This window comes from Staurois parvus, unplaced genomic scaffold (assembly GCF_062004578.1).
Source record: "Staurois parvus isolate SC_StPar_1 unplaced genomic scaffold, SC_StPar_1.0 ptg000261l, whole genome shotgun sequence".
Lineage (NCBI taxonomy): Eukaryota > Metazoa > Chordata > Amphibia > Anura > Ranidae > Staurois > Staurois parvus.
In genome coordinates, this window is record NW_028318057.1 from 1,029,854 (window position 1) to 1,045,669 (window position 15,816).

At 39.5% G+C, this 15,816-nt stretch overlaps 1 protein-coding gene across 1 annotated transcript in view; it reads right to left on the minus strand.

The window, feature by feature from the left end:
• Positions 1–12,264, minus strand: part of LOC149459397 (acidic mammalian chitinase-like) — a 28,310-nt gene extending 16,046 nt beyond the window's left edge. Inside the window, exons 1-3 of the mRNA XM_089681150.1 lie at positions 12,235–12,264; positions 2,382–2,405; positions 160–361 (exon numbers count right to left, since the gene is read on the minus strand). Of these exons, the coding sequence (XP_089537276.1) occupies positions 160–361; positions 2,382–2,405; positions 12,235–12,259 (251 nt within the window). The 5' untranslated portion in view covers positions 12,260–12,264. The remainder of the gene's footprint in view (positions 1–159; positions 362–2,381; positions 2,406–12,234) is intronic.
• Between the last annotated feature and the right edge of the window lie 3,552 nt (positions 12,265–15,816).

Here is a 15,816-nt window from a genome sequence, read left to right on the forward strand (position 1 = left end):
AAGACGTAAATGACAGCAGGCTAAAGCATTTGTTATTGTTAATGAGGAGGCGTATTGGGGAAGGAGTAACTAGCATTTGGACAAAGAGGTGTTTTTTTTTACATGGAAGTCCTTTTTAAGAATTTATCCACAGATGAGCTAAGTTTGAATGGTACTTACTGTTTTTTAAGTGCAATAACCTGCTGGTATAGCTGCTCATCATTCTGTTCATAAGGAACGATTTTGTGATTTTCCATGGAAGCGAATGCATATATAATGTGTGTGCAGAGATTTGGGTCCACATTGTTTGGAAAATAATCAGTGGGAGACGGACGGTACTGAGACCAGTTGGTAAAGTAGCAGACCAGCTTGTAGGCAGAACCTAAGATAAAGAACATTGGAAAGATAAAAATGATGCACAAAGTTTTTGTTTACAAATGCTATGGATTGTGTGGACCAATGTAACTGTGCATATACAATGTCATACCTGTGGGATCCCCCTGGTCTATGATCTCCAATGCATTCCTGCCTGTGTTCCTGTGTACAACTTTGTCTGGCTGACTTCTCTTCTGCTTCCTATTCCTGATTTTTGGCTCCTAACTACGCTGACTTCTGGTTTCCTGACCCTGGCTTGCCTGATTACCCGCACTGGCATCCATACCCTGGATTCTGTATTGACTACGTTCCTGATCTATGTTGTATTTGCTATTTTGTTAATTGCACTTTCTGTCTCCACCTGGTTTATGGATCCTGACTGCTGGAAGTCACTGTAGGAGGCACTGCTCTTCTCTTAATCTCCACTAATTTATGGTTCCCATGCCAAGCAGCTGCCCTGCTGCTTACTATACACAATAGGTTGGTTGCTCAACACATGCACCATTCAGAGGACGCTTTGCATCTTCTCAGTGTATGCAAAGCATTCATTGAGAAAATGCAAAGCATTCTTTGAATTACACCCAAGCCATGTACAGGACCTTTGTTCAGAATGAAGCCTTCACCCTCTCGGCATGGGGCATGGAAGGTAGTGGGGTTTACTGTAGATGCACTGAATTCCAGTTTCTAGAAGGCCCCCACAGGCAGGGGCGGACCAACCATTTGGAAACTCGGGCGCTGCCCGAGGGCCCGGGGTCAGTAGGGGGCCCCATGAGATGCCCCTGGTACCTTTTTCATAGGCTTTTTTGAGTTTGGGCAAGGACACAGGGGCCCCATGATCCCCTATTGCCCGGGGGCCCCGCGAGTTTTCAGTCCGCCCCTGCCCACAGGTATACAGTATACATAGTTAAATTAGTCAATGCAATTATGTAAAAAATACTATACCTGGAATTCTTCTTTAACAATGTAAAAAGTATATTAGATTTTAGTTATTGGGCTTACATCTACTTTAATAAAGTGTGAAGAGAGGTTTATTGAACTTAAATGAAACTGAACATCCAGTGTTTACTACTACACAGCACTTCAATTATTGTTTACCCGCTCTTACCCATCCATTTTATGAAGGTGCTTTAAAATACACAAATACAAGATGAGTGAGTAACAAACCAGCCATCACTTCTAAGAGAGGGAAACACAGTTGAATTCAATACCTCATGTGTCTGGGACACCAGGAGTGCGCTAATTCCCCAACCTTGGGAATAGAGCAGCCAGGTGCTGTGCAAAACAGCCAGGTGCTGTGTCTTGAACACAAATTTGTGAACTGCTTTGCATTACTATTCCCACATCTGTGCAATACATCTTGCATTCTGAATTAGAGCAGCCAGAGACTTAACAGGTCCCCAACTGTTTATACATAGGTCTACAGTTTTTCTTCAGTTTGGGGTATCCCATGCACCCCCATTCCCCATCCAAGTTTATTGTTCATAAAATAAACACCAAAAACCCAAACCCCTAGACTGATTAGTGTGCACTTTGCCTCTGCACAAAAAGGGGTAATGCAGATGAGGGATAAGGGGATGTTGAGAGATCTTTGTAATCCTTCAGAAATTAAATGACACCACATGCTTCAGAGTTGTGTTGTCATGCCAAAGAAGACGGTAGGAGCATATTATATTTCTGACACATCAACAGTTATTATTTTGTACTTGCAGTATGCTTAAGGGATAAACACGGGGAAATGTGAATGTGCTCCAGAGATGTACTAAATATTTTTTTTTATTTTGCTTTGACTTAAGCTTTACATTATTTCAGCTGATAGTAAATAAAAAAATAATTGATTTGATTGCCAGAACGTTTGCAGACCACATATGAGAAATATGTATTGAATACAATGGAAATTGAACTATGGCGATCAGTAGCTTCCCCTTTCCTCATTAGAAGGCAAATTGTGTTGTACAAACATTATAATTGTGTACAATCATTTTGTATAGAATAGCTTTTCCATAAACCAGGCATTAGAAAAATCTTACCTAGCTGCAGAAGAGCCAGCAAACCTTTTAAAATAAAAAAGAACAATCAAAATTCTCAGTCATGTACAAAATCATCCAATATTCACACCCCATAAAGGGGGTAAATGAGAAATAATATACATCTAAACAGGTTCTACAATATTTGAAAGATGTTTTCCACAGCATTAAATGTGAGCAGTATAAGCATCTGGTACATCAGGCATATGGATAGGAGGAGAGAGCAGAGAGATAGAGAGATGAGCTCACTATTTTACAACTTCTCCTTCCACTGTTCAGTCACAGAATGTGGGAGGTACAAGATCTGCTGTTAGATAACTGCAGCAGAGAAAATCCAGGCTGTGCTGTATGCCAGAGTTGTGTAAATCTCTGATCCAGTTGGACAGAAATACAAATTCTTTAGCGGGTGAAAAATCTACTACATATATGTTATATCTGTGTATTTAGCTCTTTTTCTAGAGTGTAATAACATTTTAAATAAGCCCATGCTAGGGTCCTATATACTGTTTCAGCTTCTGTATTCTAACACCATTAAAGTGATATTAAAGTGTTACTAAACCCAGGACCCTGCATTCACTATATCTGGTCTCCCACTGTACACAGAACATGGAAGTGCAATTATTTTAGTAAATATAAACTGCTAAATACCTTTTCTCATCAGCAGTTAGAGAAGTCTTGTGATTCCTATCAGCACCTAACATTTGCATATGTTAAAGCTTGTAGGAGGCTGCAGGACCCCTGACCCATGTCTGGACAGTACTGGTTGACCCTGTGTTGATCACATGCACTCTCCCAAGGCATTTCTTAAAATAACAAACTTGTCATACTTACCTGCTCTGTACAATGGTTTTGCGCAGAGCAGCCCTGATCATCCTCTTCTTGGGTCCCACGACCACACTCCTGGCCCATCCTTCCTGCCTAGTGCCCCAAGGGCAAGCAGCTTGCTATGGGGACACCCAAGCAGGCTCACTCCAGAGCCACTGCTCTGCATGTCTATTCACACACAGAGCCTCAGCTCAGCCCCATCCTCTCTCTCTCTCCTCATTGGTTCACTGGCTGTGATTGACATGAAGAGTTTCTAAAGAGCCACGGCTCTTGTGCACAGCTGGATTGTAATGGGGCTCAGGTAAGTATTGGGGGGGCTCATGGGTCTTCTGCACACAGAAGGTTTTTTCATTTTCATGCATTAAATGCATGAAAGTAAAAAACCATGAGCCTTTACAGCCACTTTAGATGTCTTAACAATCCATAAACATATACAGTGCTCAGCATAAATGACTACACCCCTTATGAAAAGTAAGATTTGAATCAATACCTCAGTGAACACAAGAACAATTTCCAAAATTTTGATAAAACTGAGTTTTATAGAACATTTGTTTAGCTCATTACATGAAAGTAAGGTTGATAATATAACTTAGATAACAAAATCTTCAGTTTTACTCAAATTAGTTGATGTAAAAATGAATACACCGCACAACAAAAATTACTACATCTAGTATTTTGTATGACCTCCATGATTTGTAAGGACAGCACCAAGTCTTCTAAGCATGGAATGAACAAGTTGGCGACATATTGCAACTATCTGCATCTATCTTTTTCCATGCTTCAGAAATGACCTCTTTTAGAGCCTGGATGCTCAACTTGTCTCTTCAGAATTCCCCATAGGTGTTCGATTGGGTTCAGATCAGGAGACATACTTGGCCACTTAATCACTTTCACTCTGTTCATCTTCAGAAATGCAACAGTGGCCTTAGATGTGTTTTGGATCATTGTCATGTTGGAGAAGTGCACGACAACCAAGGATATGGAGTGATGGTAGCATCTTCTCTTTCAGTATAGAGCAGTACGTCTGTGAGTTCACGATACCATCAATGAAATGCAGCTCCCTGACACCAGCAGCACTCATGTAGCCCCACAGAATGACAATGCCACCACCTTGTTTCACTGTAGGCACCATTTTTATTTGTATTTCTCACTTTTGCGACACCATACAGTTTTGAAGCCATCACTTTCAAAAACATGTATCTTGGTAGCATCACTCCAGAGTACAGAGTCCCGGTAGTCTTCTTTTTCAGCATGGGCGCTGGCATCTTCGAGGAGGGCTTTTTTGTGCATGGGCTTCAGGAGAGGGTTCCTTTGTGGACAACACCCATGCATGTCATTCTTCTGCAGTGCACACCGTATTGTATCATGGGAAGCAATCACCCCAGTTTGGCTTTCTACTTCTTTAGCTAACTGCAGTGAACTTGCATGGCGATTTTCTTCAATCCTTCTCATCAGAAGACACTCCTGTCGAGGTATTAACTTCCGTGGATGCTTGGACGTCTCTCTGTGAGATGGTTGCAGTTCGATCTTTATAAAATGTTTGTATCACTTTTGCTACAGTATTCTGAATAATAAGTAAAGCTTTGCTGATCTTCTTGTAGCCTTCACCTTTCTTGTGTAAAGAAATTAGTTTCCTTCTCAGGCCTTGGGACATTTATCTTCCATGTGGTGCCATTGCTGACAGCATGAAACGGGAAGGGGTTTTCTTTGTTAAGTAATGCCCTTTTATAATCAACTGGCTGCTGGAAACCTGTTTAATGAACAATTAGACTCACCTGTAGTTGAATTCTTGTTAGTTAGGATTTTGTTGTCTAAAATTTAGCTTTGCTCCTAAGACTTTCATTTGGGTGTATTCATTTTTGCATCAACTAATTTGAGTAAAACTGAAGATTTTGTAATCTAAGTTATGTTATTAACCTTACTTTCATGTAATGAGCTAAACAAATGTTCTATAAAACTCAGTTTTGTCAAAATTTAGGGAATTGTTCTTGTGTTCATTGAGATATTGATTAAATGATTAAAATCTTACTTTTTGAAAGGGGTGTACTCATTTATGCTGAGCACTGTATATATATTTCCTTGAGTGTTTAAACCAATACATTAACCACAATTTAGACATTTTCAGTCAAGAAATATTACAAAATTATACACATTAAAGTGTATGTGCTCAAAAAAACCCCAAAGTGCTCAGTGCTGTGCTTATTCCAAGCCACTAGTCAATTCATGTCATTTTTCATCGAATGGTGATTAATATTAACTGCTTGCCCATCGTCCTATAGTAGAATTCCTGCTACAGGGCGGTGGGGTTTGGCAAAATCACGTATATATATATATATATATATATATATACGTGATTTGCATTTCCGGCTAGGGGGCGTGTGCCGTCAATCAACAAGTCCTAGAAGGATGATTCCCCGGGGGGAGTCTAAATGGCTTACCGCTGCTGTAAGTGTCTATGGATGCACACAGCGCGCTGGGTGACACATGTGCACAGGTGCCTCCTTGGCACTTGGCTTGTTGAGCAGTCACCTGGAAGAGGGAGGGAGGAGCAGACAGCACCTGCGGGAGACTGCTAAAGAGGAGGTGAGGGACCTTCCTGTGCAATATCTTTGCAAAAAGCAAATAAGTATAACCTTTTTTTAGTTTTTTTTTTCTTTTAAAAAAACCTTTAATATCACTTTAAGGAAAATCTAAAAGGCTATATTAAATACCAAAACAAGTGTACAATAGAAATCACCTGATATAGATATATGCGTTAGTAAAAAGTAAAAAAAAGTAGAAATCACCCCACCACCCATTATGTTGAGATTTTCTTTCACTTCCTGTAAAGACAGAGGAAATCTCATTGGAAACACAGACAGCAATAAAACCCTTGGAGGGATTCTAACTCTACTATCCAAAAAAAAAAAAGAAAAAATGGCTAGAGTTGCATTTTAAACTGCAATTTATTCTACATTTAATTTTAATAGTTGTTAAGTATTGTAGAATAACTATAACTAATAATTAGAAGGCCCACTTGTGACATATTTTGTTTTTTTCTTTACACACTATTGTTCATTTTATACCACCTAACTGCTTTAGCCTTGACACCTTTTCTGTTTGAATTATTTTTCATTTCCAATCATTTTTATTAGTTATATTCCAGAATTAATAAATAAGATGCTTGAGCTATTACATATATCATACCATAACATTTTACTCATACTAAAGAGAACAATTCCAGAAGAAATACAAACATTCCCCTTATTCCCAGAGTACAATATATATGGAGTCAGACTAAGGGTTCCAGGGCATCCATACAGAAAGTGGAGGACTGTTATTCTGCCTGTCTAAATATCGTCTTATATATCACACATTTTTGACCAGACAATACCCCCTTCAGTCAAGATTAGCCTAAGTTCATCGTCAGGTTACACACTGGGTTCGTAGGGTTGGTTCTCTCAGGAAGCTGAACCACAGAGCTAAGGTTCATGTCCTAAAATTCTAGGTCTCCTTCCTTTGTACATTGTTCCAAAGTGAGAAAGGGAATGTGCAAAAATAATAAATGGAACAAAATGGAAAAAAAGAGAGCAGAGAAAAGCGTGCAGCCCATCCATTCCAGGTTTATAATATCGCTAGCGTGTCATGTGGTTCCAGTTTTCTCAAACAGTTTAACAGTGTTTTAGAATAACTGAGACACACTTATTAACCATGATTCAACTACAGCGTAAGTCGACCATAGGTATATTGAATCTTGGCCAGTTCAGAAGGGACCAGCCGAGATTTGATCCATTTATGGGCAGGCTGATGGTACCCAAGCCGATACACAACCAGCGTGTTGGATTTCAGCATGTGATAATTGCCAGAAGCTATAGCCATTAGGGCTCCCCACGATATCCACCCTCCAGGAGAATACAATAGCTCTGCGGGAGGGATTCCCCCATTAACACTGACTGTGTTGATGAGAGAATCTACTTTCTTTCCTGCAACCTGTGACTGCAGGAAAGAAAATTGCATAATCTATGGCCTGCCTTAGCCATCACCAGTGATTCATTTTTTCTATATTGTCCTTGTTCTCTCATCTGAAATAGATTATTTAATTAGGACCCCATGCTATAGAGTTTGTTGGTAAATTTTGTTGATATGACAGATTTGAGTTGTGACATCATCCGCCCATCCTATCCACCTTATCCAATCATAAAAGGCTTTGTCAATCAATAAAAAGTGCAGCACTGAAAATGCTTATAATGAGAAATATTGTCACAAAATAATATAAATATTGTCGGCAATAAATAAATATTAATCTATATTTAAAATCAAAGTGAATGTGGCGCAACATCAAGTGCCAATTAAGAACGTGATAATATCGATTATCTGTAAATCAGAAAAGTGTTCAAAGATATTGCAGGCTTGACGCGGTCAGGTCAGCAAATTAGTGCTCCATTCACATATAATCATTTGTGACTTCCGGAAAAATCCGTGTGATTCAATCCGTGTGATACTGTATAAAATGCACACTCACCAGATGCACTTAAAATACGCACATTAAGCATAATATGACTCTGTAGGGAGCCCTTTAGGTAGATCTGTCAGCCAGCCTGGAACAAGGATCCCTCCTCTGGATACAAGCCTCCTCTGCAGCCATGCTTCCTCTGGGGTTCTCTGTGATCTTTAGCTCAGATCAGAACCAATGATAAAAATTGCCTCATAATGTAGTAGTTTTAAAATGGTAATTTATTGATTCTAGATGATCATCCAGCAAAAGAATGCATAAAAATTGCATCAACATGCATTAATGGGCATAAAATAACGAAATTCCTTATGGTATTAACATGTGGCTGATCAGTCACTCTCCAAAATGGCCGCCGGACCTTCATGCTGCTCCGGCGGCGTGACGTCACGAGGTATGGCTCCTCTTTGACGTGTTTTGTGCCAAGCAAGTTATCAAAAGGGGTGTGCCTAACGTCGGACATCCATATCCTCTTTTTATACTGGCGATGCGCACGCACAGGCGCCATTTTGATGGCTACGGAGCGGTGCCATTTTTCTGGTGATGTAAATTAAACAAGTATAATGAATGCACATGCACATGCGCAAGTGCATAACCCGGCCAGAAGAAAACATCATACACCGGATTTATAAGCCAACCAAAAAGTATTCTGACAATCAAATTGCATACACGGCTACAAATGAATATATTTACCGTAATCTTAATATCATAAGGGAAATAACCGATGTCCATATTTAATTGCATACATATAAAACCTCATTATAGATATATCATCGGACATTGTGGATTTATCCCTATATCCATACTACTGCAAAAATAGCGAAAATAGCAAAATTAGCAAAAATAGCAACCCCTCAGGTGAGAATTCAATAAAAGGAGAGCAGAAGGAATTATAAAATTGCATCAAACTGTCAATCCACACTTACTGTTTGTAAAAATTGGTCTAATGACCTCCCAAAACAATAGTGCTATATTCCATAAGTTTAAAAATACACATTTTAAACACTCTGGGACCAAACCACAATGTGGGATCATACAACTCGCATTACGTATATAAAAGCTATGTTTAGTAAAAATAGACCAATACAAAATATCAAATGAAATAAAACTTCCGTATAGAACTAAATTGACTGGTAAATGAAAATGTACATCCCAACACACTTCTAAATTAACCACTTGAGCTCCTGAGGATTTACCCCCCTTAATAACCAGGCCTCTTTTTGCTACTCGGCGCTGCACTAATTCAACTGATAATTGCGCGGTCATGCAATGCTGCACCCAAACGAAATTTACGTCCTTTTTTTCACACAAATAGAGCTTTCTTTCGGTGTAATTTGATCACCTGTGCGCTTTTTATTTTTCACGCTATAAACAAAAAAAGGCCAAAAATTTTGAAGAAAAACAATATTTTTTATTTTCAGCTATAAAAAATATATAGTAAACTCAAAGTTGGTTATAAATTTAGGCCAAAATGTATTCTGCTACATGTTTTTGGTAAAAAAAATCCCAATAAGTGTATATTGATTGCTTTGTACGGAAGTTATCGCGTCTACAAACTATGGTATAAATACTGCAATTTACGCCATTTTTCTGCTATACAGCGCTGCGCTAGTTTAACGGACAATTGCGCAGTCATGCAATATGGTACATAAATGAAATTTACATCCTTTTTTTCCCCACAAATTGAGCTTTCTTTCAGTGGTATTTGATCGCCTGTGCGGTTTTTATTTTCTGCGCTATAAAAAAAAAAGTCTGACAATTTTGAGGAAAAAAAACAATATATTGGACTTTTTGCTATAAAACATGTCCAGTAAAAAAAAATGCAAAAATCAAATTTAGTCAAAAATTTCTGGCAAAATGCATTCTGCGACATGTCTTTGCTAAAAAAAAACCCAATACGTGTAAATTAATTGGTTTACGTGAAAGTTATAGCGTTTACAAATGGCGGGAAAGATACTGGGACTTTTAGGGTTTTTTTTATACTAATAATGGCAGCGATCAGCGAATTATGGCGGCGATCAGGGACTTATGGCAGCGACCAGCGACTTATGGCGGGACTGCGGGACTGCGGGACTGCGGTGGACATTCTGACATTGGGGGGTACTGACTTGGGGTCACTGACATCCCCAAAAACACTAATACAGTGATCAGTGCAAAAAAAAAAAACTGACACTGTACTAATGGCAATGGGGAGGAAGGGGTTAACTTTATTTTGCAGGGAAGGGTTATAGGAGTGAGGGGAGTGTTTTACTAGGGAGCGGGGGTGTGTGCTGGGCGGGACAAGGCTGATCGAGAAAGAGAAGCTGTTCTTTCTCGATTAGCTCATCCTCGAGCTGACAGGGAGTTGACAGACAGCACAGCTACTGCAGCTGTGCTGTCTGTCACTGTTTACCGCCGATTGCCGGGACATAGCCGCTAAGGAGCGACTGTGACCAGGCGATTGACTTTGGCGGTGATCCGCGGGACAAATAGGGCGGCGGCGCACCTAGCACGCACCCCCGATTTGTTTACAAAACACACGTTTTAAAACGTGGTTTTGACTGCGAGTGCCGCCCTGCCGCCGTATATGTACAGTGGCTGGGCGGCATGCGGTTAATTGGTCATAATACCATTATCTATAAATAATGACTAAAATTAAATTAATTTACTGTGGTTTGAACGCTCGCTATATCCTTGCTATAAAATGCTTTGTATTTATTAAAATAATACTAGGCTTCTCTGGATGGTGGCAGTGCCAAGCGAGCAACCCCTGTGTGCATGCCATTAAAGTGCAAGCCATTGAAGTAGCACCCCTAGATCATGGTTATCACTGTATTTAGAGCAGACTACTACAGTGATCTTCAGCAACACCAACTGCCCTGTGGATATCAGATATGGATACTTACAGTGAGCCAAGCTAGAAAAAATGAAAATTTGCAAACAAGATAATTTTGCATCTGGCTGAGGTTTTTAGGGTTCAAGAATGCCTCTCTGCATTATCAATATTCTATAGCTCACAGCAGTTCATTTTACTTAAAGTGGTTGTAAATCTCAGAAATTAAAGCACATAGTTCTATAGTATTTACTTACCTCTCCCCAAACTAATAAGTGTCTTTGCCCTCTGCTACCCCTTTCCTCTGCTATATCCATGAGTCAGAGCTGACAAGTTTTCCTTGGGGAGGGAGCTCCAGCACACAGCCTGATTGACAGGCTCAGCTCTGTTCTTGTGTGCTGTGTGAAGGGGGGGTGTCTCCTCCCTCCAATTAGCTCTCAGAGCTCTTGTACAGTGTGTATCTGCAGCTCCCCACCCCCTGCTTTAAGAGTCTGTGAAAAATCCTTTCCATCTCTGAGCTTTACAAGGCTGTGCAGGACAAATGCTGCCAAAAACAACTTATGTAGGAGGATTTGTTTAATTTCTGTGTATCACCTGAGCATAATCACTTCACTGGGTATAGGTAAGGGTTTACAAACACTTTAAATAGCAATTTTCTTTGGCATATAGCAGATGGGGATAAATAAATGCCTTCCAGCTAACACTGGTTCTAGCTTTTATTTGATTCAGATTGTAATATGGAATTAGACATTAAACACTTCAGTACCGTCTGCCTGCTCACATTGTACTGTGGATAGGCAGCTCCTACAGGCACAGCAACATACCTGCTTCTGGGTTCAGGGTGCGTGTGCGAGCTCCCCTTCCTGCCAACTCCCGCTGTGATTGGACACAACGGGATTTTGAAAGCAGTTCCTGACCAAGAAGGAATGAATTTTAATTTTTGTAAAAAGCAGCACATAATTCACACATTAACACTTGTTAGGCATACCCCTTGATTACCATGAGACGTTAACCCCTTCCCAGTCATGTCATTAGTACAGTGACAGTGTATAATATTATCACTGATCACTGTATTGGTGTCACTGGTGATGTCAGTGTCAGTTAGTCAGTTCCCACCCAGTGTAAGTGTCAGATTGCTCGCCACACTATCACAATCTCACTATATATTGCTGATCTCCGCCATTAAAAAAGTAAATAAAACTATATACCATAGTTTGTAGACGCTATAACGTTTCCATAACCAATATACTCTTATTGGGATTTTTGATCAAAGACATGTAGCAGAATACATTGTGGCCTGAATTTATGTAGCAATTTTAATTTTTTTTATTGGATACGTTTATAGCAGAAAGTACATTTTTTTCGCAAAAATATAATATAATAACAAATAAAAAACCCAGTGGTGATCAAATACACCAAAAGAAATCTCTATTTTTGTGAGAAATTATATAAAATTAATTTGGGTATATCGTTGCATGACCGTGCAATTGCAAATTAAAGTAGCGCAGTGCTACATAGCAAAAAACCTTCTGGAGCTCAAGTGGTTAAAAATACATGATTGCTGTAATAGAATTAACAAGCACAATTTAAAGACCTTATTCCTAAATTGCTAGCACAGGATTATCATTCATACATTTTGCACGTATCGGGTCTTAACCAATCCAAAATATATGCCTGACACATGACTGTTTACACAATGTTCACGCATCCCGGTTGTTCATGCAACCCACCTGCCCACACCAGTATCTTCTGCATGTTGCCGTCTGTCTAAGCACTGACTGAAGATAGAGTAAAGACATCTACTTATAATAGGGAGGAGCCCATATCAGTGTGGGAACAGTGCAGGTGGTAATGCAGATATGACAGTATCCAAATTTCACATATCTAACAATTAAAGTACAAATATATATTTATCATCCATATATAGAATTGTAAACAGCCTAAATGACAAATCAGAGCCTCATGCTGGTTTCAGAATGGCTTCTTCTCCCTTCTTGCAGAAGCCTAGGCATTGCCAGTTAACCTTGACTGCAGTTAATGCTGCCAAGGATATCGTTACTCATAAAACTGTGTGCCAGATGGGACTAGAACACTGCCAGGTGTGATTCTAGCTTTTATATGATTCCGATTATGAAATTGTGCCACAGCCCTTAAAATACATGATTGCAGCCATATTAACTCATAGAAATAACTCATACAATACAAAATCCTTATTAGTCATTTGATAGCACAGGATTATCAGCCATACGTTTTGCAGGTGTCATGTACAGTATTTACCAAACCAAATACATGCCTGAGTGTTCATGCGCTTTGTATGAAACATTTCTTTGGTCAAGGTATTGTATCAGTAGTCTTTGACAACTCAAACTCTTTGTTGATTTAAAGCAGTGTTTCTCAACCTTTTTTCGGTCAAGGTACCCTTTAAAATTCTGCACAATCTTGAGGCACCCCATTCTAAAATGTAAAAAACTGAACTAATTGTTTTATGTATCACAGCAACATCAACATACATAGGACACCCAACATTAGAGGTGATATATTCTTCCAAAGCAAATACACCTTTGCACACTGGTACTGACTAAAGTTCCAGTGTTTCTCTCCTCCAGTTTCTCTCTCTCTCACTCAGTGCTGATGGAGAGGGGCAGGGGAGGGGCACACAAGGATGCTGTGTAGGCACCCGACATCTTCCTTATCAACTGATGACATCATTGGTTGTCAGGATGCTGGTGAATAGAAGGTTGCAATGGTGCACAATGAAAACCTATTACTTTCTGTAACTAAAAGACTTAGTCTTGATCCCCCCACTGGCCTGTAAACAAATTCTGCTCAATTTTTAGGCATTTTGCCAAGGCACCCCTGAAGACAAGTGAAGGCACCCCAAGGTGTTTGGGCACCCTGGTTGAAAAAGGCTAGTTTAAAGAGTGCTCTTCTTCTTTAATAAGATTGTATTTTAGAAAACATGTTTTACTTACAAAGTAACACAGAGACAATCTCTCACACAAGACAGATGGGTGAAAAAAGTAGCGGAATGCAGCAACAGGTATTTACTTCTATAAGGGTGTATGAATATATATCATTGGATATATCATGGATACAGAAAACCATAGTAGCATCATAGTAACAATAGAAGTTTACATCACATCTATCCACCAGGACCCTACAGCATCAAATTTGTGTGATGCATTATGCAAGTAATATGTATGTTTCTCAAATGAAATGCATCTCTCTAATTCAGATCTCCATTCTTCCAAAGTGGGCAGGTTAGTAGATACCCATTTAAGGTCTATTGTCCTGTGGGCAACAAAGAGTAATCTAGTAACTGCTAAGGTCAGGTAGTCATCTATAAGAGAAATGTCATAATAGCCTAAATTAAAAAAATGGATCAATCTTCAAATCAACACCAAATAGGTCATTAAGAGTTGTGATTCCACCTTCCCAGTTCCACCTAGGTTGGGGACAGCGCCATAGGAGTGTACGAGGATGCCCTGTGGATGATTAGACCCGTTGCAAGCAGGAAGTTGATCTTGTGGAGAAATGTGGGTGTGCACTACAGAATGAAAGATGAAAAGTTGCATCAACTTATGTGAGGGGAGTGCTCCTCCATACTTTAAGAGGAAGTAAGCTCAGAGATTTACCTAAACCCAAAACATATATATTCAAGGTATGCCTTTGGTGATAACAGATGCAATGGTCAGTGTACAATGGCTGGCTTTAAAGATGATCTCATGTGCAGTACTATGGCAACTGCTGAAATAAACAGAGACTAAGATATCACCATCCTTGGCTGTAAAGGATTCTGCTTTAGGTTACAACTACGTACCAACAGTCCTTGGTTAACAATCAGAGTTCCCAGGAAGAAGTTCTAAGGCTGGCAATACACAACTAGTTTTTCTTTTTTTCCGTTCAGCTAGTGAATAACAGATTACATAGTTACATAGTTAGTCTGGCTGAAAAAAGACAAAAGTCCATCTAGTTCAACCATTTTAAAAAAAAGTTATAATCCTATACCCACAGTTGATCCAGAGGAAGGCAAAAAAAACAGAAAAGCATGATGCAATTTGCTCCTGCAGGGGAAAAAATTCCCTCCTGATCCCCCGAGAGGCAATCGGATATTTCCTGGATCAACTTTACCTATAAATGTTAGTATCCAGTTATATTCTGTGTATCTAGAAAACAATACAGGCCTTTTTTAAAGCTGGCCAGAACCAACTCTATTCCACATTTTCACAGCTCTCACTGTGAAGAAACCTTTCCGTATTTGGAGATTAAATCTCTTTTTCTCCAGACATAAAGAGTTCCCCCTTGTCCTCTGTGATGACCTCAGGTGAATAGCTCTACAATGAGTTCACTATACGAACCACTGATGTATTTATACATGTTGATCATATCTCCCCTTAATCTCCTCTTCTCAAGAGAGAATACATTCAGTTCTTCTAATCTTTCCTCATAGCTGAGCTCCTCCTTGCCTCTTATCAGTTTGGTTGCCCTTCTCTTTACTTTCTCCAGTTCCCCAATGTTCTTTTTGTGAATTGGTGCCCAAAACTGAACTGCATATTCCAGATGAGGTATTACTAATGATTTGAATAGGGGTAGAATGATATCCTCTTTTACAGTAATACAAGAGAGGATTTTGCTTGCTTTAGAAACCTCAGCTTGGCTTTGCATGCCATTATTAAGCTTATGATCTACCAGAACTCCCAGATCCTTCTCCACCATTGATTCCCCCAGTTGTACTCCCCCTGGTATGTATGATGCATGCATATTCTTATCCCCCAAGTGCATAACCTTACATTTATCAACATTAAACCACATTTGCCACATAGTTGCCCAATTAAACAGTGCATTGAGGTCTGCTTGTAAGTTGGAGACATCCTGTAAGGACGTTATTCCACTGCACAGCTTGGTGACATCTGCAAAGACTGAAACAATATTTCTAATCCCAGACCCTATATAATTTATAAATATATTAAAAAGTAAGGGTCCCAACACTGAACCTTGGAGATTAAATCTCTTTTCCTCCAGACATAAAGAGTGCCCCCTTGTCCTCTGTGATGACCTCAGGGTGAATAGCACTACACTGAGTTCACTTAAACCCTAGACCATTCAGAGTATGAATCATCAACCACTATTCTCTGAATTTGGTATTTTAGACAGTTTTCTATCCATTTACATACGGATTTTTTCAAGCCAGTAGACTTTAACTTACACGTTAGCCATGTGTGGGGAACTGTGTCAAGCGCTTTTGCAAAATCCAAGTATACCACGTCCACAGCCCCCCCTCTCTCCAGGGTTTTGCTCACCTCCTCATAAAA